The 24,211-nt window shown below is 54.7% G+C and overlaps 1 protein-coding gene across 1 annotated transcript in view; it reads left to right on the top strand.

The window, feature by feature from the left end:
• Positions 1-526: 526 nt before the first annotated feature.
• The window catches only part of NDRG1 (N-myc downstream regulated 1), a 48,441-nt gene continuing 24,756 nt past the window's right edge, over positions 527-24,211 (top strand). The window contains exons 1-3 of the mRNA XM_006207995.4: positions 527-679; positions 11,568-11,648; positions 14,703-14,738. Coding sequence (XP_006208057.1) covers positions 11,586-11,648; positions 14,703-14,738 — 99 coding nt within the window. The 5' untranslated portion in view covers positions 527-679; positions 11,568-11,585. The remainder of the gene's footprint in view (positions 680-11,567; positions 11,649-14,702; positions 14,739-24,211) is intronic.

Below are 24,211 nucleotides of genomic sequence, written 5' to 3'. Positions count from 1 at the left end.
CAAAGGAGGCAGCGGCGAGAAGGCAGCCAACGGACGCTTGGGTCTCGGGAGCTAAGATCTGGAGGAAGCAGGGGAGTCGGTCACAAGGGATGTCAGGGCGTGGCGCAATGGGGTTCGAAAGAAGAAACTCTGAGACGCACATGGAGGCTGCTCGGTCATACAGAGACACACGGAAGTCCTGATGCACACGCACCCGCGCACAAACGCATCCCCAGTGCACACACTCCCGTGGCACACGCCGAGGCCCCGGCCTTCCGGGCGAGGGAGGGGACAGCAGAGCCGCCCCGCAGCCGACGCCAGGAGGCCCCTCCCCGCCGCGCCCCTACTCAGGCTTGCGCAACAGGCGGCGGCTCCGGCGGGCGCCCGCCGCGCGCGGCCCCTGCACCGTCAGGCGCGCGGGAGGGAGCGGGAGGAGCGCCGCGGAAGAGGGAGCGGGCGAGGGGTGTGTCCCGGCTGCGGGCCGGGCCCGAGAGGGCCTGGGCGGGGCGGGGCGGGGCGGGGCGAGGCGCGGGGGCGGGGCCGCGGCGCCTATAAAGTCGCCCTCCTCCCGGGCATAAACAAACCTCGCCTGGCTCCGCGCTCCGGCTCGGGAGCACTCGCCCATCCTCGCGGCTCTCCTCGTCCGCTCTGGGCGTCTCAGCCTAGCTCCGGCTCCTTTTACCTTTTTTCTCTACCTTCGGTAAGCCCGACGCCCTCTTCTTGCCAGGCAGGGAGGGATCGGTCGCCCGTGAGTGCTGCTGCAGCTCCTGGACCGCCCTTTGTGGTCCCTCCGAGCTGCGAGTGCTTGGGGAACCCGTGGCACTAGCTCGAGGAGGGGCTTTGGGGCGCGGGCACTGCTGGAATAGAGTGTTTCGATTTGGAGGGAGGAGAAAAAAGGTCCCTGCTCAGCTTTCCCCCAGCTGAGGAAGTGGGATTCTGAGGGTCGGGGAGGGGCGGAGGAGAGCCGCGCGGGGAACACCTTGATCGCGCTTCCCGAGGCCCTTCCAGAGCGCAGCTGGCGCCATGGGTCGGGAGGCGCGCTGGAAATGGGAGGTGGAGGAGGGACTTGGAGTGTGTGTGTGTGTGTGTGTGTGTGTGTGGTGGGATGGGGTGTGTCCCTGGGGTGGGGTGTCTGCGGAAGGAGAGATTGAGCGTCCGTGTGTAAAAAGGAGGTGGGGAGGGGTGAGGCGCTGGGGCTGAGGCTGGAGAAGGGGGCGTGGGTACGTCTGGTTCCCAGACTGTGCCCAGAACCAGTGTGCGTCTGAGGGGCGGGGGCCGATTCAGACTAGAAGCCCGAGTGGGGCCCGCGCTCGTGTGTGTGTATGTGTGTGGGGGGGAGGGTCCGAGGTGTGTTACAGCGCGTGCGACACGCGCAGGAGCGCGGCTGGGCAGGGTGCGTCCCCCCGACGTGGCCCAGGTTGGGCGCCGTGGCAGCTCAGAAGAGGTGGCCTGGGCCTGGGGGTCCTGTGGGCATCTGGCGGCCCTGCGCTGGCTGGGGCTTGGAGTGGCGTCATTTTCGCCTCCGCCCATCCTCCCCCGCTTTCCTTCTCTCCCCTGCCTCCGGGGCCAGCCTCTCCTGCCCTCGAGGGAGGAGAACAGCTGGAGTTGCTCCGACGTTCCCGGGAGATCCGCCGCGGTCTCTGATTCACCCTTGGGCAGGGCGAGTGCGACGTGGTGGGCTCCGGGGGAAACGCGCTGTCCCCGTTTGGGTCAAATTAGTGGCTGACGCTGGGATTTAGTGGATCTTTCCCTTACTCCCCACCACCTCCCCCACTCTCCCGTCTGTCGCCTCTGCTGTCAGATGTTCCTGTGGGTCAGAGGCAGCACCGGTCTGTGGCTTGAAAGGGGGAGGTGCCTGGCAGCTGGTGGGGGAGGGCCCGGTTATCTTGTGCGGAAAACGAACTCTTCTTCACAGATGTCCCGGGCACTTCAGTTTGTTTGGTTCCTTTGAGTTACTAGGAAAGATGAAAGATTAGAAGACAGTTCAGCCAGTGGCCACGCAGGAGGGCTTTAGCCTCCCGGTAATGTCCCTCAGCCATATTTCACCTTCTCCTAATGAACAAAATCTCTAAACACAAACTGTGTTCTTCCTGTGAAAAATGCAGTTTCAAGACAAATCTTCCGCCCCGACCTCCTCCTATGTACAAATTCCTGAGTCTTTACTGAGTTTCACAAACATGGATGGAAATAAGCAATGTGCAGAGAATGCAAACCCCAGCACCGGCCTGCTCGGGGCCCACCAGCCAGGGAGTGACTGAGGTGAAGGTGCAGAGCACAGCCCTCTGTGTCGGTAAGTGCCGGGGTGGTATAGGGTGGGAGTCAGGGGAGTAGGTGAGGTAAGGTGGTCAGGAAGTGATGGGGAACCTCCAAAGAGACAGTGCTCTGGTATAAGGAGCAAAACCTGGGCTGTCTCCAGACCTGTGACTTCTTAGCTTTCTGGGACCGTGTCTCCCATTAGAGAGTGAGAAGAAAGGCGTTGCCTGCCTCGCCCTGTGCCCTGGCACCTGACCCTGGGCCAGGCAGTTGGGAGGAGATGGAATACAGACATGGAATGAATTGAAAGGCTCTTTCCCTTCTGCCCTACTCCACTCTGATCCCACAGCTAGAGTCCCAAGGAGGCAGTTGACCTTCTGGGTGGTAACGTGTGACTGGGCTTTCCAAGGAGACCTTGGAGCATCTGTTGGGGTCTCCTCTCCTGAGAAGCAAGTCCGGGATCACTAATGGTTGGTTTGATCATTTGGAATAGAATTAAAAACTCACCCAAGTTCCTGGTCCGATTTCTTCCCATTATACAGATGGAAACTGAGGTCCAGAGACAGGGAACAACTTGCCAAGGACGAGCTAAAACTGGACATCGGCTCTCTAGAACCTTTTCCGGCAGTTTCCTGGTTGGGACTCAAGGTGGTGCAAGGAGGTCTCAGTCTTGATTTGTGTCCCTCTGCTGTCAGAGGGATAAAAATAAATTGGATCTCCACTGAGTTTCTAGTGAGGAAACTTTCCAGTCAAAATGTGGGTGATTGGTTGATTTTAAGTGCAGATTGCATGTTCTTTAAAGATTAGTAGAATCAGTCTAGTGAGAAAGGGCTACAGCCCTGCTAAGTGGTGGTGGATGGAGTTTGGGCCACCCCCTCCAGGCTGGACCACAGAACTCAGAACAGCTGGGATCCCCTCTTCTTCCCTCAATGCCCTGAAATCTGGCCCAGCTGCCTTGGTGTGGACGGGGAAGAAAGATCACATTGTGTTTTTCTGATGGCCTGAAGCTGCCGTCCTTCCTTGGGATCTCACTCCAGAGATTCCTATCCAAGGCATGACTCAAAAGGCCCTGGGCTTCAGAAGGGAAGCCAAGATGATGACTCAGCATCTAAGATTCTAGCAAGGAGGGGGCCTGACTCAGGCAGAGGGGCCAGGGTGGGGCAGGACCTCTCTCTCCAGATCAGCTGCATCACCTCTGATCCTTGCAGGAGCTCTGCCTGGGCTGGATTGGGACCGCTGAATGGATGAGAAAACCAAAGCCAAGACTGTTGAAGGGACTTGGCTGTGGCCACATGACTAAAAGGGGGTGAGCCAGGCTTAGGATCCAGAGAGTCAGACTTCAAAGCCTTTGTTCTTTGTCATGTCAGCATGTTGGGGTGACTGCAGAAAGGCTTGAGTGAAAAGTACAGGGTGGCAATCAGGAGCTTTAGGCCTCAGCTTCCTCCTCTGTAAAATGGGAATAACAGGCACCGTCTCACCGGGATGTGTGAATATTAATAGAACTAATCCATGGAAGGAGCTCAGACCTGGACTCGGCATGTGGGGACACCAGGTGGGAGTTTGCTGTCAATCATTTCCACAAATGACATTCTCAAGGCATTTTCTTGGCAATCAGTGTCAGAGACCTTTGTTCTAAACTTACCCAGGTCAGTGGGAGTGCCTCCAAATGCCAGGCTCATGGTTTGCTTCTTAAAGTTTTTCCAAAAAGCTAGGCTTATGCAGATTTCACAAAAATATAATGGGACTCTTGTCTGAAATGCAGATTTCCAGGCCTGGTGGATCTGGGATAGGCCAGGAATCTGCATTGTTTCAAAGCTCCCTGGGCTGGGTTGGGAGTAGGGTGTACTGAAAGAAGCCAGAGTAGAGGATATCTGCTCCAGAATGATGGACAGGGGAGACAAATAGGACAGCAGTGACTTTTTTTTCCCAAACCTCTAGGGTCCGGGGACACAGCGCTCCATCAGCAGCTCTTATCTATCTAAAGTGCCTTGTGATTTCAGGGCATGCCCTCATTCAGTTGAGCTAGGAGACATCTTTGCCATTTCTCAGGTCAGAAAACTGAGGCTCGGGCAGGTAACTTGCTTGTCCAGAATCAAATGATGGGATCCTGTTCGAAGTGAGCCATCCCAGTCTTTCCCATACAGTGTTGCCCTTTGAGGTTGTCCATACCCTTCTGGAGCATGAACTTGGGTTCTTGGACTCAACTCAGGCTGCCCTTTCTGCCTCCCTGATCTCAGTCTGGTCCCAGCCCCCGCCCTTCCACTTGCTCTTTAAGTTCAGGGACAGAGATAGATGGGACGGTCATCCCTGCTGCAGAGCCTGAAATGGTTAATTCCCTGAGCATTCACTTGGCCTCTGCTGTGCCAGCCCAGGCTGTTTGGAGGAGAGTGTGCAGGGCAGGCCGGGGACTCTGATCTGGTGTGCGTGAATCCCAGTTCTCCAGGGTAGGCGCCTTATGAGAAGAGACCCAGGAAGTCCTGGGGAGTCTGACTTGGCATTGCAGATCAGATTACAGAATTCGGGTCCCCACACAGGTCTCTCTCTGACCCAGTCTTTGACTTTCATGCCGAATATCTACTGAAGACCTCCCAACCCTGCCCTGCCAGGCTCCATCTCCAGGCATCTCCAGTCCAGCGGGATGTTCCTCCAACCCAAGTGTTGGGAAATGAGGCTCATTAGCAGTCTGGGGATCTCATCTTTTGTTTTATAGATTCCCACCCCCTCTCCTGCCCCACCTAAACCTGTGGAAACCTCTGTCCAAGTATAAATTTTACACCCATGTGCAGCTCTGCTCAAAGAGGTGGATGGGGCCCAGGGCTCCATCCTGTTCCCCCATCTTGACCCCCAACTCCACCCTGCTGGCTTTGAGAAGGTTCTGAGCAGCACTTTCGGGATGTGAGTGTGAGGCATTCTTAATAGGGAGGTAATTCTGAAGACTCTCCCAGCTGGGAACCCTCGCCTCCTCCCCTCTCTCATTAATCATTGAACTCACCTCCTTCTCCGGAAAGCCCTCCCTGGTTTTCCCCTCCAGGCAGGCAAGCTGGGTTGCACGCCCTTCTTGGATCATTCTGGGCTGTGTTTCCTTTTTTACCCTTTTTTCCCTGGAGACCTGAGAGCCTGGGACTTAACAGGCACTCAATTAACGTTGGTCCAAAAGAGACCTCCATTTATTAAGGAAATAACTTGGGTCATCTTGTGTGGGAAAGATTAACAGATCCTCCAGAGGACAGAAGCAGCAAGACCAATTCAGAGAAGAATCTTGTCAGCGTGGCGATCATCCCATCTTGGGGACAAAGGGTTTTGTAGGACGCATCTCCATCCATGTCCTTTGCTAGTATTGGCTCTGTCTGTGTGCTTTCAACAAATGATGTCACAGACCAGCCGGTGCCGCTCATGCTTCTCCCATAGATTCACAGAAAAATCCGCTAACCCAACCAGCATCCTCCTTCGGACTTCCTTTATTCTGCTTGTCCCTGCGGACAGTCTGATCTTTCTGCCAAACAAGTGCTGGGCTGCCAAAACTCCCGCTGTGAACCTACAGGAAGATCCTGGGTGGTGCAGGGAAGGGGGTGGGCGAGGACGAATCGCTGACCCCTCCCTCTTCCTGCTATTGTGTTCCAGATCCACTGCCTGACCTTCTCGCTAGTTCTGTGTTCTGGCTGAACACAGAGAAGTTCCATTCCAGCTGCAGCTTGGTACCCAGGGAAGGAGGCAGCTGGTGTCTGCTTCCTCCTTAGAGATTGCCTTTGCATTCTTTCCATATCAGACAGTCGGTGAGAGGCTCCTGAGCTGCAGCCTCTGTGCAAAGCGAGGAGTTGGGATGGTCTGCTGGTCTTTCCGGCAATAGCATCTGCACCATTTTACTGGCTTTTGAAAGCCCTGGTTTTGACTTCCCTTGCCCTCGACGAGGGAACTTTCTTGAAGGTCCAGTGAGTCCACCCATGTTTACTAGGTTGATTACGTAAGAAAAACATTGAGAGTTAAGGCCACCAACTTCCTCACCCTCCCCAGAGCCTTGTGTTTCAGAAGGTCCAGAAAACATCAAGAGAACCCGGGAACTGCCTGGTAACTTGATATCAAAATCTCTCTGGCAAAGAAAGGACCAAACGCATCCACAGCAATCAGGGGGAGGCAAGGCATACCCCAAGGCTACTCTCCTTGAGGTTGAGGCAGACATGGGACTGTTCTCTGGAATCTTCTGAGGACTGCTGTATTCGGGGGAGATGTTAGAGCAGACAGCAGTAGCGTGCATTGATCCCCCTGCCCCACCCCCTTTTAAATTCTGTTCTATAAAGAGCCCAGTGTGCTGGAAAGAACAGTGCTTTCACGTGGCTTGGAAACCAGGCGTGTTCTGGAGGGGACACAATCTGGGCCAGTTCCTGACAGTCACAATCGATGCAAACTTAACGACAGTCCCTGGTCCCTCTCTTTCTCTGCTTCACTGAAGGACTTCTGGGAGGCTGTGGTCTGCCCACCCCTTCCCTGAGCACCTGCACCCACATCGAAGGATGGAGTCTAGGCCTTTAGGAAGTCCTGGGGGCCTTGGTGTTTGAGCCTTGAGTGGCCTGTCTGTCAGCTGGGAGGGTCACGTCCACTGTCTCCCAGTTCCTCCTTGAGGAACACACAGAACAGTGTGGGTTCCTGGGAAACTCAAAGGGAGGACAGAGTTTGGAGCCCGGGAGGCACCATCGGAGTTCCTGTTGCTGTATTGTGCTCTGTCTGTGCCGGGTTTCAGCCACTCTTGCCGAGGTGGGTGCATCCTGGGGTTCCCAGGACACATCCTGGTTGTTTCTCTGCTGGACACCTACCTCTGCCCTGCCTTGGGGGAGTTCTAGGGGCCCCGGAGAACTTGCTCAAGAGGGAAAGCAGATTGGGTTCCCCCAAGTGGCTTGTTAGAGGAAGCCAGAGCTGGAGGCCTTGGTTTTACACACTCAGGTCTCATGGACAGGAAGGGGTTGAGGCTGGAAGGAGAGCCTCTTCCAGGGCCCCAGGGCAGGCGGATCCAGACAGAGTCGAGCCATGTGGGGCCCTGGTAAGACCCCAGGGTGCATGGCCCTTTGGTCAGGGTGCAGCATTTTCCAGTCTGGGCTCCCGTCCTCCCTGAGTGTCTTTGGGACCATGTGATGTTCATAGAACACACACTGCATATTTTGCAGATGGGAAGTCAAGGTCCAGGGAGGGGATGAATGACTTGGTGAAAGTCACGTGGCGAGAGGGGCAGGGCTCCCACGGCCCCACTCCTAAGCCAGTGTTCCTGCTGCTCCACCAGGGCTTTTAAAAGTCCCAGGCTCCGTGTGTCCCCTCACTCTCTCAGTGACTGTTTAACAGCTTTCACGTGACCTCATTGCCTGAGATGCCTCTGCCCGCCAGCCTCCCAGTTCCCAGGGTCACGTTCTTCCCTCCTCCAGGCAAATATGAGGTTTGGCTCCCCTGGACCCGTGAGGTCTGGCTGATTGCTGACTGTCTCCTGGGTGTGTTGAACTAGAAAGGCATTTGCCTGCCCCCAACTTGGGCCTTCGTTACTCACTGACCAGCATCGCTAATTTCCTATCTGGAGTGGCTTCCCTCTGTGCTGAGACATGATTGGCGGGTGCCCCACCATCCCCTGTCTTGCAGGGTAGAGCAGATAGTCAACAGTCAGACCCCTGGGCTCCTACCCACTGTGCCCTGTGCCCTACATGGCCTTGCCTTGTCACCCCGTGTCCACTGAATGACTGCCTTGGCCCTTCTCGGTCCGACACTCTGCACTGGGACTTTCCAGGAGGCAGAGGAGAGGGGCAGGGACGGGCATCCAGCGCTCGGCCTCAAGCCCAGGGAAGGATCTTGCTGTGGGCTCTGAGTGGCACCTAGGAGGGGCAGGGGCACCAGCTAGAGCACCCAGTCAGGTCACCTCCCATCCATCAACCTCCTGCAGTGCTGTGAGAGCCTCCACAGCCCAGAATGATGAGCGGTGCAGGTGGAGAGGCTGCACCCGAGGAGAGGTGTGGGGTGGACCACAGCCCCCCTGCCCTGGGCGGAGCTTCCCCTCCTGCAGAGATGGATGGTTGTGACTGGGCTTGGTGGGAGAGCAGGTGCTGCGGGACCCAGGGGTGGGGCACCCGGCCCCAGGACTCGGCCAGCTCTGGGCTCAGGACTGAGTCTTTTCATCTATGGCCCTGTCCCCAACTTGTCACATCATAGAATTTTGTCAACAAAACTATTTTTGGTACTTTCTCGCTTTGCTCAGCACCTGGTGCGTGAGAGCCTAATGTGCAGGAAGCCACCTCTGAGTAAATCGCGGTGTCAATCTGGACTTCCTGGAACTCAGATGGTCTTTGAGGGCTGGTCTTGCTGCGTGGGTAGTGGGGAGGGGCAGAGGGAGGGGAGGGGAGCATGAGGGGCTGCTGGTAGGTGTCCCTGGTTTCATCCAAACAAACCTGATTTTATGTATTGAACTTCCTTGTAAGATTTCCTTTAGGCAAACAGCTTCTGAAACAAAAGTTCGCAAAGTTCTTGGATTGAGGCAACAGAGACAGGGTAAGGGCTGGCCCTCAGCCGGCCTAAGTGGGCAGAACTGGGCGGAGGGCAGCCAGCCGTCCCCCTGCCCCTTGCAGGCTGACCACCAAGACGCAGAGACCACCTTCTGCAGCCAGTTTGGGCAGCCTTGGTGACTGCAGACTGTGACCTAGGCGGAGGGCCTGGCCGAGCTCTCCCTGCCGGCACATTTGTGGTTATCAGCTGCAGATTCTCCCAGGGACAAGGAGTCCCTCCTGATGCTCCCTCTGCTTTATCTAGTCTCCCTGCAGACTTCTGAGTCCCGGATCCCTTACTGGCTGCTTCTTGGTCTCGGCCAGAGTGTCTCAGCCCCCTCACCACTGAGACCAGATGATTTTGCTGCCGGGGCGTCCTATGCTTGGCAGGGTGAGAGCTGCCTCCCTGGCCTCCACTCGTTAGACGCCAGTAGCATCTCCCAGTCGCAACAATCAAAAATGTCCCCAGACATTGCCGAACGTCCCCTGGGGGACAAAATCACCCTGGTGTAGACAAACACTGAGAGGTTATCCCTGGTGTCGCCTCTGAGCCTCCCCGGAGCCTGAGCACACCCGGGGCGGGGTTCCACGAGACCCCCTCCCACTCCTCAAAGCAGCAACTCTCAAACACTGATACTGAAGGGAGGCTGGCCAATTTTCAACCCACTGTCTCATGGGGCCTGGGAAGCTGGGTCGTAGGAAGGGAAAGAAACTGGGGGGTAAAGAGAGTTCGCCAGGAGCACATCAGCGAAGCGGTGAAGGCTGGAACTGAGCTCTTCCCTGTTCTAGAGGAGCATGGGGGGTGGGGCTGGTGGAGGCTAACTCGAACAGGATTGCAGCGTCTGGGAGTCAAGGACAACTGACCATCTTGGGCTGAACTATAGCCTGTGCTCGAGGCCTTGTAAATGTAGGCTTGTTTTCACGGCGTTTCACTCTTGTGGTTTAGTGACCACGGAAGAGTGAATTTAAATACAGACATCGCTTATGAGGCTGCATAAAACCTGTTTATCTGTCTATTCAACAAGTGAGTCGAGGCTGGACTTTGCACCTGGTCATAATGCTAGGAGCTACAGGTAGGGAAGGGAGCGAGCCAGGTGGGCTGCCTGCCCTGGGAGCTCCCAGGTGGGGCTGAAGATGCCCGCCAGGGCCCGCCCACGGGGCAGTGAGACTGTGACTTCACCCCCAGGTTCTGAACGGGCCCCTGGGAAATGTGAAGTCTTTTCACTCTCAGCACGAAGGGTAGCACTGCCAGAGCCCTGGGCTTCTGGAAAGCTCTCTGGGCTGTGTAGGCGAGGTGTCCCACGGCCAGAGTCTCGGGACCATGAACCTGCTGAATTAGCAAGGCCAGCAGACCTTGGCTTTTCATGCCTCCTGCCTCCGAGCTGGCAGCGGCCCAGGAATGCTCACAGATATAAAACCGACTTTGTTTTCGGAATGTTCTGGAGCCTAGACTCCAAAGGCTGCATAAAGACATTCTTGTGGGGCTGGTTATCTGCTGGGGAAAATCGTGCTGGGGCCGCAGACCAGAGCATCCCAGGGGATCTGCCCACGGAATGCCACGTGCTGGCACGGGGCTGGGTGCGGGGCGGCCCTGGCTCTGGTGCCCGCCGAGCTCTGAGAGGTGTTTCACAAAGAGGGTTCTTCTGGGTTCGGGGAGCTGGGTCTTCAGAGGAGCACTGGGCTGGAAGTTCAGAGGCTTGCACTCTCTCTGGCTGTTACATCTGTGGGGCCCTGGCGAGCCTGGGGCCAGGCTCCCACTCTGGGAAATACTGTGAGGGCCTTGATCAGAATGGTTTTCGCCAAGGTTCCTGATTCAGAAGGTCTGAGTCTGTGAACCAGGGATTCTGTTGCTCCTTCCCCCGTCTCTTCTGCGTCTGCCTGAAGCACTGGACCCTCATTCTGGGCCCTTTGTGCCTCCCCCCGGTACTGGTGGGCACCTCATCCTTCCAGTTTGACTATCCATCAGTAAGAAGAGGCGTTTACGTCTCCTGATCCCCAGTTAAGCTCCCGGAAGTGCACATAGTGCACATCACCACTCAAACCTTGCTCCCCAGGGACTGAATTACGGCGGCACCCCAGCATCCCTAACTCTGCCCAGTCCAGCTCTCCTGGCCCTTCTGCACCTGCCCCGTGCCAGAGCCGAGGAGTTCCTCTTCTGGCCCACCCCGGCCTCTACCCCTCACCCTTGTCCCCCACCCCTGCCCTCCCACCCTGTCCCCCCGTCCCCCCACCCTTCTTCCCCATCCCTGCTCTGACTCATGAGGTGCTTTTTGCCTCAAAGTTCCTTTTTCTTTCAAAATCCTACCGAGTGTTCAGTTCTGTTGGCCCCCTTGGCTTAAGGTGCTCCCCGCCCCCACCCCTCTTCCCCCCAGCGTGGAGCAGGACACCCAGCACAGAGGTGGACACGAGGTATCTGTGCAGCCACCCCTCTGCTGGAGCTGGTTTGAAGAGGATGGAGGATGGAGCTGCCTCCATGACCTTTTGTCCCCTTTTGGTTCTCAACCTGGGACTGCCTGACTTGGGGATCAGAGATGTGGGTCTCCTTCTAAAATGCAGGAGAAACGTCCCTAGTGTGGTAGTGAGCCTGGACTGGGTATGAGGACCTGGTTTTGAGGGTACTTGCATCCCTAAGCCTCAGTTTCCCGCCATTGCAGGAAATCTCCTACCCGGGCCCTCAGGGACAAGAGTGGGATGGGGCTGTGGGCAGGAGGTAGGAGCTGCTGGGCCGGGCCCAGTGAAGCCTCATTCCCTGATCTCAGATTTGCTCCCTTCTGGAAACATCTCTCAGCCAGAAGTGCTAACCTCCTGGCCTCTGTTCCTTTGCAGGCAGGTGACAGTGGGGACATGTCTCGGGAGCTGCAGGACGTGGACCTTGCTGAGGTGAAGCCTTTGGTGGAGAAAGGGGAGGTGAGTGGAGATGCTCCTGGCTCCCCCCACCCCATACACACTCACACACAGGCGTGCATGTGTGCACAATGCAGCACACATCCACATACACACGTGAGCACATACACACCCATGTCCACGCTTCCTTGTTCCCACAGGTCAGCTTGTCCAGGGATGCAAAGGGACAAGAGGTAACAGTTCAAGTCCCAGTGTGGCCACAGAGTTCTAGGGCACTGTGGACCCGACCTCTCGCCCATCTCTGGCTTTTTCGCTCCTACCTCCCTGATCTCAGTTGTAAAGTAAGAGCATTGAACCAGAGTTCCTCCCAGCACCTCCACCTCTGACAACCTGTGTTTCTAGAACCTGCAGCGTGAGGCCCATTGCCCATTGGCTCTGTCTGCCCCATAGCTTCAAGGTTAAGGCCACACACTCTGGGGCCAGACCACCTGGGTTCAGATCCTGCCTGTGACACTTGGCAGCTTTGTGACCACTGGCAAATCCTTCGATCTCATCATGCTCCAGATACCCAACTTTAAAACAGTGACACAGCGACTTACATCGTGGGGCCAGGGAGAGGATAGAGTGGTTTAATTCACGCAGAGCAGTTAGAACCTTGCCTGCCTCAGAGGGAGCCTGCAGGGCACAGGAGCTCTCACTGCTGCAATCATTACCATCTTTTTGGTCAAAGCTTTTCATGGCAGTTTCTGTTGGAAACAGAAGCCCCTGCCCTGCAGCCTGGCCTGGCATGATCCATCCGGGACTGGTTGTGCTGATGATGGATGCGAAAAGCCTTTTCATTTGCACAGTTGATGTTGTATTTTTAAACTATGTTCACATCGCAGTCCTCACTGAGACTTTTAACTGCCTGTGATGAGACACCGTTTTTAAAAAGGAAAGCTCAGGTTCAAAAGTGAAGTTACTCCAAGGTCAACTAAACGCTTTCGAAAAATACTTATTAACACACATGGACCACATCCTGCATGCCTGTCTCTGGGCCAGTCGTATTTCGTGGGTTATCTTGTGCTAAATGAAAGGATAAGACTGGTTGATTAGACTAGGTTCTGTGATTGTTCCCATTTTCCAGAAGAGGAAGCTGAGTCCAGGAGTAGAAGCCAGGCCAGGGGAAGCTGCAGAATGCTTGATGTCATTGCCATGCCAGGGGTCTGCAGATGTCTTCTGCATAAAGGGCCAGAGGCAAATATCTTAGGCTTTGAGGACCACGTGGTCTCTGTTGCGACCACTCTGCCTTACAGTTACATCATGAAAGCAGCCCTCGACAATGTGTAAGTGAACGGGCTTGCTGTGTTCCAATAAAGCTTTACTCACAAAAACAGGTGGAGGAAGGTAGAGGGTCATAGTTGGCCAACTAATAGTATTCACTATGCATGCTCCAAACCTATTTCTCTTCCGTCGGGGTCTTTGACATCATCTTAAAAAGCAAACAAACAAACAAAACCCCTCTAGGTGATACAAATACATATCAACATTGTCTTATCGCCCCTCTTTGAAAAACCACATGACATACTATTCCACACTTTGCTGTATTTATTCAACCACACACGTTGGAGACCTTTCCGACATCAGTCCATAGAGCACCTGTTTTTCTCTTTCCAGTGCCGCAGGATTCCACCACGTTTATTTGACCAGTGCCCTGTATGTGGACCCTTGGGCCCACGTTACCGTTACCAGCAGTGCTACACAGTGTTCATACACTCATTGGATCCTTCGTCTACATCGTTTCATACACATGGCAGGTGCATCTCAAAGATAAATTCCCCAAGTGGCATCACTGGGTCCAAGGGCAAATGCCTTTTTAAACACAGCATTTATATATTTCAGGCAGTCTAGTGGCATCCTTGGAGAATTTTATTCCTGAAACAAATATCTAAGAGATTATCAACTCCAGGTCACATGTCAGTCTATCTCTAAGTAGATATTTACCTTTTCTTTCAAGGTTTAGATGGAAGTAAACCTTCCGGTTCCTTGGATTGACTCAGCAAAGTGTTTGTAATTAGGCTAGCTGTTGGGAAGTTCTGCCTGATGTCTGTCCTCAGGCTGGGTGGCCACTGCACTCCTGTTGACATTCTGAAGATTAGGGTTGTACACAGTAGCTGGTCTACTCCCTCCTACCAATACAGAGACACAGACACACACAGACATACCACACAAAGTATTGTTGGTCACATTTGCTTCCACCTGAATTTATCAGACCTCCCTGACGTTCTTAACCCCAGACCAGGAGATGTGAAGTTATTTTAATCTCCTTCAGCAGGCGTTTGTTACTGTCTTATCTCCCAGCTCCTGGCTAGCCCGAGGGGCCCCCTTCCCCTTCCTTCACCTCTTTTGCCCTTGGCTCTGCTGAGCTGTCTTCCTTCATGGTGAGTGGTGGTAGGTCTCGCTGGGGCTCTGCTTTCAGATGGTGTTTGAACTCCATCTCTGAGTCGGGAGGAACACGTGCCAGCAACATTTCTTGGAAACACTGGCCAAGCATGGCTCCCTCTCCAACTCTGAGTGGGACTTTCACTACTACCCAGGTGACAAGCGCCCTATTGCTGTCTTCCTCGGCCTGGCCTGCCACTGACAACTCTGGTGAAAGATGGAATTTGGGCTGGAAACTCAGAATTATTGGATTGAGGGAAGTGCCCTGCTCTCCTCCTCCATCCACGAGAAACTGGATTTTAATCCAGATGGTGGGCTAATGTGGAAGAAATGTAAAGACAGTGACATGGTCAGGTTTGAATTTTAAAAATGTAGTACATGGGTGGAGACAGAGACATCAGTTAATAGGCAATTACAGTCCTGTATCTCTCAAGCTTGTGGTATGCTTAGACCTTCAGATCTTTTTTTTTCACCAAGGCTGCAGTCAGAACAGAATCCAGCTAATGTGTCTACTTTTCTGTGAGGTTGCTATTCTTTGTGGTGAAAAGTGTCTCTCTGTAAGGAATTAGAGAAACCCCACAGAGGCCGTCAGGTAGATACAACAGATTCAGGGCGTGGAGAGGTCCTTGTGTTCTGACATTCCATCTCTGCCCCAGGAAACTGATCAAACTGACTGTCTCTCTTTTCCCTCCACAGACCATCACTGGCCTCCTGCAAGAGTTTGATGTTCAGGCAAGTAGAAGACGTGGCTTCCCTTCCCCCTTTCTTGCTCTGTCTTCTCTTTCCCTCCTTCTCCCATTGGTTTGAAGTAGATTCGTGTTCAGACCTTAGGGGTGAAGGCAGAGAAGCCAGTGAGCTCAGCTGGTTCCCCACACTCAGGGCCTTCTCCCCAGAGGAAAGCTGGTTTGAGTTCTGGCCAAGGAAGCCGCAAGCCAGTTACCCGCTGTGCAAGCTGGTCAGATACGGCCGCCTTTGACCCCACAGAGCTGGGCAGAGCTGTGGGGCGAGTGCGGGGGAAACGGCGAGGCACTGGGTGGGCTTGGGACCCTGCGGCGGGAGGGGACGGAAGCAAAGGCTTGATGTTCTTGGCTCTGCTTGGGAAGTGAGACCAGCCTTCCCTGTGGCTTTCTGGCTCCACCTCTGCTCCGGGTTGGTGTGAGAGCAAGGTGGGGGGTGGTGTCTGGAAGTGTGTTCAAGAACTAGCTTTCGGGAGAGCCAGTTGGCCTCTCTTGGCCGAGGGGTGGGTCAGAACCTCAGAAACTGTAGATCCTGGACTCGTTGTCCTGGAGCCACGTGGGCCCCACGCTGGGCCGGGCTCTGGGGGTGGGGCCGGAAGCCTGGGCAGATCTGGGTCTTGTAGGCTCCCGGGAGAAGACAAACCAGACGCCGGCTGACACGCTCACCTGGACCTCTCCCTGCACATCACACAGGTGTCCCTGGCTCCCGGCCCATTCCGAACTCCGCGTCTTCATCACACATTTCATCCCCATCCCCCCAAAACAGCTTCACTCTTCCTCCGGAATCTCGTATTTCAGTTTTTGGCCCACCATCCATTGGAGGCGGGGATCTTGGCGCTGTCTTTGGAAGGAAGTGGGGAGAGAGGGAGGAGTTGGAATCATTGGCTGGTCTGAGGTCCTGGGGGCCTTGAACAGCACATGCAAGGTGTGTGGGCTTTAACGTGCTTGCGTGTCATCCCAGCTGTGCCTGGGGGCCACCCTGACCTCGGGCCCCAGGGAACCCCTGGGATGTGCCCGAGGTATTGGTTTCTGTCCCTGGCATTTGTTCTCTGAGGCCAGTACATCCCACTGTGTAACATCAACTTGTTCAGAACACACTTATTACACCACCACCGTGCACCCCCTGGACACCCAGACAGATGCGTGGCACCTGTACTCTGCGGGGGACACCCCACTTAACGCCAACCGAGTTATAGAGTGAAGATCGCTGTCTCCATTCTTAAAGCTGGGAAAACTGAGGCTCAGAGGCCAAGCATCCCTGGCTCTCGGTCGCAAGGCTAGCATGGTGCCCTGTGCAACTTGACCATGAAACCTCCTTTGATAGCCTCCTAGGGACAGGGTGGACATTGACCCCTGAAGTCTGTGATTAAAAGCAGCTGAGCACAGAGACGCCCTCTTCCCTCAGAAGAATTTCCGACTCAGCCCTGGGTTTAGAGCTTCACTGCTGCCCCAGCATCCCCACGCCCCTGCGGTGGGTGAGCTCGGACCAGGGCTGGCTTCTCCCCACTTTATGAATGAGGAAACTGAGCCACCTGGACAGTGAAACTTGCCACGGTCAGGCCATGGCAGAGACATCATGCCATCTCGAACAAAAGCATCTTTCTTCTCTTTTTTTTTTGTGTCGGGCCAACCAGATTTAATCCTAGCTGACCCTTGCAAGGTGTGTGCCCTTGAACAAGTGACCCTCCATCTGTGAAATTAGCCTGACAGTAAGAATTAATGCTCCTGAGCCCTCACTATGTGCGGAGGCACTGTTCTAAGCATGCTGCCTTTAATTATATTTATCGAATTAAAGGCACTCATTTAATCTCCACAAGGGCCTGGGGCTCTGGTATCACCTAATACAAGGGCCTTCAGGTCACACAGCCAGGGAGGCCCCCCCAGCTTTCAAGTCCCCTGAGCCCCCCACCCCCTGTGATAACGCCGACACCAGTGCTGTTCACAGCCGAGCTCATTGTTGCTTAGAAAGCAAAGGCCACATTGTCTGCAACAATGCAGGTTACAGGCATGGATGGATGTGTGGAAGTGACCCTTAAACTCTGGGGTCTGGGGACCCCTGAGCCACCATGCCTGGGGGTGAGAGGAGACGAGGTCAGACCTCCAGGCACAGTTTCTCCTCTGGGGTCACTGTGGGTAGGAGTGCAGCGAGGTGGTCCTGGCTCAGTCTGCAGCTCCACTGGAGCTGGAAGCAGGGCTACCTGGCAGGCTCAGCCCACCTTTGTGCATAGAAACGGGAGAGGGGCCTGGGATGGGTGGGGCAGCCTGGGTCTATGTCTGAGCCAGGGAGGGAGCTCTGAGTAGCCCAGGCCCCAAACTAGTCACTCGCCCCCGCCATCACTGACTGTGTCTGTCTGGCTCGTTCCCCTGTGACTCAGACCATCAGGTCCCTGCACCTTGTAGGCCATCAGAGGAGGGAGGGACCCGAGCCGGTCATGTCATTGGCTGCATCAGCACTGAGGACACTGACTGTGGCCTTCAAGGAGGGTGTGGTCTCACGGGACGTGGCCTCCGGTTCTACTCTTTATTATTCTTGTTTAAGAAGAGAGTCAGAGTTGGTAGGTCGCTTGCCCCAGGTCACCCTGCAGTGACGGGAGGGTGGCACCAGACCCTGGGCCCTCCCTCTCCGAGCCCTGAGAGCTTCCTGTTCTGCCCACGCCTGATGAGGCGGGTTTAGTGGTGCTTCCTGCAAGCCAGACCCTGTGCTAAGGGCTTCCTAGCCAAAATCTCATGTAACACCGCAACAACAGCATAGACAGAGGTACTGTTATCCTCTTTGTTCCGATGGGGAAACTGACTCCAGAGTGGTGGGACTGGGACTCACACCCACGTCTGCCTGAGCAGGAAGGAAGCCCGCAGTCTTACTGTGCCGTCTCTGCTTCTCCCAGCCCCGGGCCAGAGCTCCGTATGTTGGTCTCTGTCTCCCAGGACTCTGGGCACGTGGGGGATGTTCTGGGGAAGCAGGAGGTGAATCGGTCCCCAGGGATCCTAGGTTTATCTCATGCAGCCCCTTGTTTTACAGCTGGGGAAATGGAAGGACAGAGACCGAGGGGAGTCGTTTGTCCAGGGCTGTGCGGTGGGGGAGCTAGGAGTGATGACATCTGATCCTACCTGGTCCTTTCCCACCCTCCTGAGAACAGGGAAAGGCGGGTCACAGGGCGGTGGAGCTGGACAGATGCTGCAGCCATGGCCTGGTGGTTGGATTGGCTCTAGGGACTTGAGTCTGTGAGTGACAGCCCCTGGGACGGGCGGATCATTCAGGGCTGGGCTGGGCGAGGCCCCGGAGGAGGGGGAGCCGCTAACCTACTTTCTTTGCCATTGAAATGTCAGCTTTTTGTGACCCTACTGCCAAGGAGGCAGCCTTTAGCTCTGTGGTTTCGTCTTCCTGCGGCAGCCCTGTGATGTCCGTCCCCCCGCAAGTTCAAGGCCACAGATTCCCCCAGACTAGGCATTCAGCAGCTGGGTTGCCCTCTTTGTGGCTGTTTGACCCAGAGCAAGATGCTCCCCCTCCTTTCAGCCTCTGTGTCCTCATCTGCAAAGCGGGGAAAGTCGCTCCAGCCTTGTGTAAGTGGCAGTGTAGGGAGGATAGTGACGACGAGGACCCTGATGTGATGTTCCCCAGTGTTGACTCAATGACACGCCATGTCTGCCAACTCTGTTGTGAAAAAATACTGTGCAGCCATCACCACCGTCCATCTCCGGAACTCTTTCCATCTTGCAAAACTGAAACTGTCCCCGTAAGACACTCATTCCCCATTCCCCTCCTCCCAGCCCCTGTCAACCACTCTTCTTTCTGTTTCTATGAATTTAACTCCTCTAGGTAACTCACGTAAGTGGAATCACGGTGTTTGTTCTTTTGTGATTGGCTTATTTCACTTAACATGATGTCCTCAAATTTCATCCACGCTGAAGCATGTGTCAGAATGTCCTTCCTTTTTAAGGCTGAATAATGCTCCGTTACACATCTGGACCACATTTTGCTTATCCATTCATTAGGCTGCTTCCAACATTTGGCCATTGTGAATAGTGCTGCTGTGAACAGGGGTGCACGCTGCCTGTTGATGACTCTGTTTTCAGTCCTTTGGGGTGTAAACCCAGAAGAGGAATGGATGGGTCATACGGTTATTGTAGATTTCCAAAATCTTGCTCATCAGAGAAACCTAGAAAGCCTAGTTTATCTGCTCCTTGGGAAGATAGTTCCTCACTTTTATATCCCTCTTGATAGTTTGCAAAGCACTTTACGCGCTCCTATCCCCAGGCACGGGTAATAGGTAAAGCAGAGAACAGGAGTTTGGTGCCATCTATCTGTGCAAGTCAACTTGAAGGTCGCTCGGGCTGGCGTGGGTGGGGTGCTACGTCCTCCGAACTCAGCAAAGTGAGGACCTGGAGACCACAGAGGGAAGCCTCGGCGTGGGGCCGGGGAGACAAGATGAGGTTCATCAACATCGTGCACCAGCCTGGGCTGAGCCCGCCCAGCCAATCCCAAGAGCTCTCCTGTGAGGTGGAGGCATCTTTCTGATCATGCATTCCTTTGTTCTTAACAGATGCCTGCTTTGTGCCTGGCACTGTCTTAGGTGCTGGGGCTCCAGGGTGAACGTGACAGGCAGTGAGCGCTGTTTTTAGGGACTGTAGTTCCAAACTAATAGTAGTATGAGCTGCTGGGGCTGCAGGAAGGAAGTGGCTTGATCCGGCTCTGCAGAGAAGTTTCTGGCATCAGACTAGGCAGTTGTGTTTTCAAATTTGATGAGTACGGAAAGTGGGAGTGTTTGGGGTTCTGGTTTATTTTCTTTGGCTAGAATCCTAGAATCCAAGAATATCAGAGCTGGCAGATGCTTTAGGATCCAGCCCTACCCCTTCTGCTTCAGGTGGGGAGGCTTTGTCAAAGGCCCCTGAGGGGAAGGGAGGGGAGGGAGGGGAAGGAGTGAATGAGTATTTGTGTGCCCACCCATCGTGCAAGGCTTCCTTGCTAGGTGGGAAGTGATACTCTCCTTTGCAGATGAGGGACCAGTTTGGAGATGTTAAGAAACTTGCCAAAGGGTTCTAAGAGATAGCCCTGAATTTCGGCCCATCGGACTGTTAGATACATAATAATCATGGGGGTGGTGAGAGCTGACGTCTCTCGAGCACTGTCTCTATGTCAGAAACTGCGCTGACCTCTTTCCCTGCATCATTTCATTCAGTCCTCCCTTTGGAGAAGATATTGTTGCCATCCTCGTTGAAGAGACAAGGCTCTGAGCTGGCTTAAGGGATTTGTCCAGTGTCACACAAAGATGAGATCGATGAAAAGCCTGACTCAGTCTGGAGCCCAAGTGCAGAACCAGAGTCCGTATAATTGGTGGGGGCGGGGTGATGTGGGGCGGCAGAGTTGAGTCCGCTGCTCATCAGTCCTTGCTCGTGGGCTGGGTAACTTCCTTTGGCCCCAGATCACCTCTCTTGGTGGATTTGCTATTTCTCATTCCTTCCACCTAGATCTTTAGCTATTCAGATAGTTTGATTTGATTTGGTTTCCATGGGAACCTCTGTTTGTGTATTTACCAGGGATCTCTGGGCAATGAGCTGATGTTAACCGCCGGGCCCTAGGGTAGAAGGGATGGAGGGCCTGGGGCAGGAAGGGTGGTGGGCTGGAGGGTCTCCCGGGGTCTGGCTCCCGCTCTGGAACACCCAGTCTGGTGGAGCTGGGCCTGGGGGGATGTCTGATCCTCGTCGTGAGGGCAGTGATTTTTTTCCCCTCTCTTGGAAGTAGACCAGCTCACAGGGAAAACAGAAATTATGCCCTTTTGCGAATTTCCTTCTTTGCACACAGTTGCTTCTTGTTTTCATGCCCCCGACTGAAGGTGGGCAGAACTCAGAGGCTTGGAAATCCTCAGCCCACTCCACCATTTCCCGTCCCTGCCCGCCCCCAGCCTCACTTCCGAGGAAGCCATGGGGACTTATAGCAAACTCTGAGTGACAGATGGCAGTGGCATGCATCTGGGTCAGCGCCAAATGAGTCTGTGCCTCTCCTGCTCTTCTCTGTGGGTTTCCTGGGAAGGCCCTCCTGGTGGAGGCGACAGGACACCCCACCCGCCAGCCCCCCTGTGGTGAGGCTTTGATAGCCTCCCTAGGGCTGTCCAGCCCAGGCCATCAGGCTGACCTAGTGTGGACGCCCATCTCCGGGTGTCGCAGAATGGGTGCAGTGGATTGCGGGTTGGGATCAGCTCCGTCTCTGCTAGCCCCATGCCCTTGGCCAGTCACCTGACCTCCTGCAGGCTTTGTCTTCTATTCTGTAAAAATGGGGACCGTATCTCTGTCCCCGAGATGTCACGATTCTGATGTGAACTCAGCATCAGACTCAGCAGGCGGGCCTCCTTTGCCTCCCTCTGCTCCGTGGATGGCCCTCCTTCCATTCTTGCTCTTTTCCCTAACGCCAGACAGACGTTCCTCCTGATTCTCTCTGGCTTGGAGATGCACATTCTCGGCGTGGGTTCCAGCTGCTGTATCCCCAGGCTGACGCCTTCCTACACACTATGCATCGTTTCCTGACTGTCACTACTCTTCTGTTTCTTGGTGTGACAACAACATTAAGGAAGGCTGAGAAATGGTGGGAGTTGACCTCTTTGACATCTTCTAGATGTCCCAGCTGGCCAGGGATCAGAACTTGGGGGCCCCAGGGTCTGTCGCGAATCTTAACTCTACTCCCCGCAGCTGTGCACCTTTGGGTGCTGGGCTTCACCCCAGAGGCCGTCTGGAAAGTGGCTGACCTGATAGCACAGGGGTCAGACCTGGCTGTGTAGAGTCTGCCCAGGAAGGGGATGGCTGTCCTTCGGTGCAGATACAGTTGTGTTCCTTCCACACACGCATCCCTCCCCATCGTTCTTCGTGATTCGTGTGCTCCTTACCCAGTGGGAAGGGCAAGGTCCGTGGCACAGCCTGGCCTACCCTCCCCCGCTGCGGGCACAGGAGATGGACCAGGAAGATGGGGAGGGGTACGCTATTTTACAAAAAGGTGGGACAAGCCTGCGGCGTTTTCTCTTGAGTCTCTGTTCTCGTGATTTGCCTTTCTTGCCTCAGTGAGCCCTGATGTCATGCTGCGTCTGATGAGCCAAAATCAGCTTTCTTTGCCTATTATTCCAAAGGTCACCCTCCACCCTCGGGCCATGCCTTGACCAAGGCTTGCTGGACTGAGGGGAGGGGCAGCCTGGCTCCCCAGCTGACTTAGAGCCTGGGTAAGTGTGTCATCCTCTTAGTCCCAAGTGTTCAGCGTCTCTCTAGGGCCTGCTGGGCGGGCGGATTACGGAGGGAGGCGACAGCAGCTGGTCTCAGAGCTCCTCTAGATCATCCAGCCAGTTGACTTAAACCATGGGGGCTGGCCCTTGTGGCTTCACAGTAATCACCTCTGGGGTAGGTGTCTGTAACAACCAACATGGAGGGAAACACTGCAATTTGCAAAACACTCTCCAATCCCTACCATGGTTTTAGTTTTGGGAGCATCTCCATAAGCAGATATGTTTGCTACTGATCTCAGTTTACAGCTGAGGGAAGGAATTCTCAGAGAAGCCTGGTAATTTAGCCGAGGTCATATGGTGGGTGTCTCATTAGAATTAATATTAATCAGCAGTACCCTGAATAAGGAAATGTTTGACATTTTTGCTGACCTAGAAGGTCTAGTACAGCAGGCTATGAATGTCACCCAGTCTTAGACTCCTTCCAGCTTCCTGATCTGCCATCCTGAGCTTGTAGCTTTTGTCCTCATGCTCATAAAATGGCTGCTGAACCCCCAAGCATCTCACCCATGTTCCAGGTAGTAAGCAGGTGGAAGAGGGAAAGGGAAAAATCAAAAGGCCAAGTTTGATTCTTTAAAAAATATTCTCCTCAAGTCTGCAGCAAGTTCTGCATCTCATTGGCCAGAACTGAATCTTCTGACCACCCTTGGCTACAAGGGAGATGGAGAAGTGGAGACTTTTCTGAGGTGCATTGCTGGGAATTCTGCCATAACGAAGGAAACAAATGTCTGGAAAGCCCACCAACATAGTCTGCTCACAACATAGCTCACAAAGCTTCCAAGCCAGAACCGGCAGCCAAACGGCTGGAATCTTTGAGGAATACTTAGTGGTGGGTACTGTTTTCAGCAGCTTACAAGCATGCAGACAGCCGGCAAAGGTGCCGTTTCACAACTTGCTGGCTTACAGGTGGTGTGAAGTGCGTACATCTCTATGCATCCCCTGCGGATCAGACCATTTAGGGCAGAGCCAGCCTTTCTCCCTGGGAATCCACAGTCAGGTTGAGGAGGCAGACATATGTCGTTGTGGCGGGTGCTACAGCCGAGGGAACAGGAACCACGAGCCCCGTGTGCAGTGGGTGGCAGGAAGGGCCACCCCCAGGAAGTGATGTTTGTGCCGAGGCTTTTCCAAGTGTGATGCCCTGCTGTACGTTCCTGCTGGTGGGGGCAGATGCAGCTTGAGGAGGATGAGAGGAGCAGATTATTTCTCTGGTCTACAGGCCAGTATATCCCAGCATGTGACCTATGGATTGCTGGTTTTTGGAGAAGCTGGAGAGATAGAAAGCAACCTACAGTCACATCAGTGGGAACCTGACTTCCTGCATCCCTCTTTAGAGAGTCAAAGCGCACGTTGCACATTAAAGGTTTTCTTTCTTCGCGGGACACCTGGCACAGGGTGTTAAAACGGAGACGTCAGAGAGCACAGGCTTTGGACTCGGGCAGTTTCAGATTCAGATCCTGCTGCGCCGTTCCAGCTGTGCGACCTTGAGCAAATTCCCCTCTCTTGGCCGCAGTCTCCTCATCTGGGAAATGTGGACCATCCCTAACCAGTGGGGTCGTTGTGTGGATTCAAGGAGGGAGCGAGTGTAAAAAGCTTGGAGCAGGGTCTGAAACAGTGATTACTGCCGCCCTCCTGCCCTCCCCTCTGCACCCTGAGAGAGTGGCTTTCTAGATTCTTCCAGAGGAGGTGAGAGGAAAACCCATGCAGCCTGGATTTCTCTCTCTTTTGCGTGGCCCCTGGCTGGGTCAAAACTCTGAGCAGGGTTCTGGCTCTGAACTTGGAAGAGCCAAGGCTGGTGATTTGGAGGGCGGAGGGGTCTTGCCAGTGTTTCTAGCCACTGTCCTAGCCAGACCAGGGACCCCGATGAGCCCCGAGACGGGCCTTTCCCCGTCAGGCAAGAGGACGCGAGGTGCACCGTGCAGCTCTGACGTCCTGGGTCCCTTGGTGCCCGCTCTTTAGGGGAATGTGGGGAGGTGCAGGGTGGATTCCTTCCCCCGCGAAACTGGGTGATTCATCCCCACAGGGACAGGACAGAATGTTCCTCAGGGACTGAAGAGGACAAACGGATGTGTCTGTGGGTGTTTTAATTCCTCCATCCAATCTTAGAGCCTGTCTTCTTAGTTTGGGCCAGTGGGGAGAGAGCATCAGGGCGGGCTGAGAACTTGTGTGCATGTGCGGGACACTTCTCGGGCGAGGTCACACTTGCCTTCTC

This window comes from Vicugna pacos, chromosome 25 (assembly GCF_048564905.1).
Source record: "Vicugna pacos chromosome 25, VicPac4, whole genome shotgun sequence".
Lineage (NCBI taxonomy): Eukaryota > Metazoa > Chordata > Mammalia > Artiodactyla > Camelidae > Vicugna > Vicugna pacos.
This window is presented reverse-complemented; position numbering and strand designations above follow the sequence as displayed.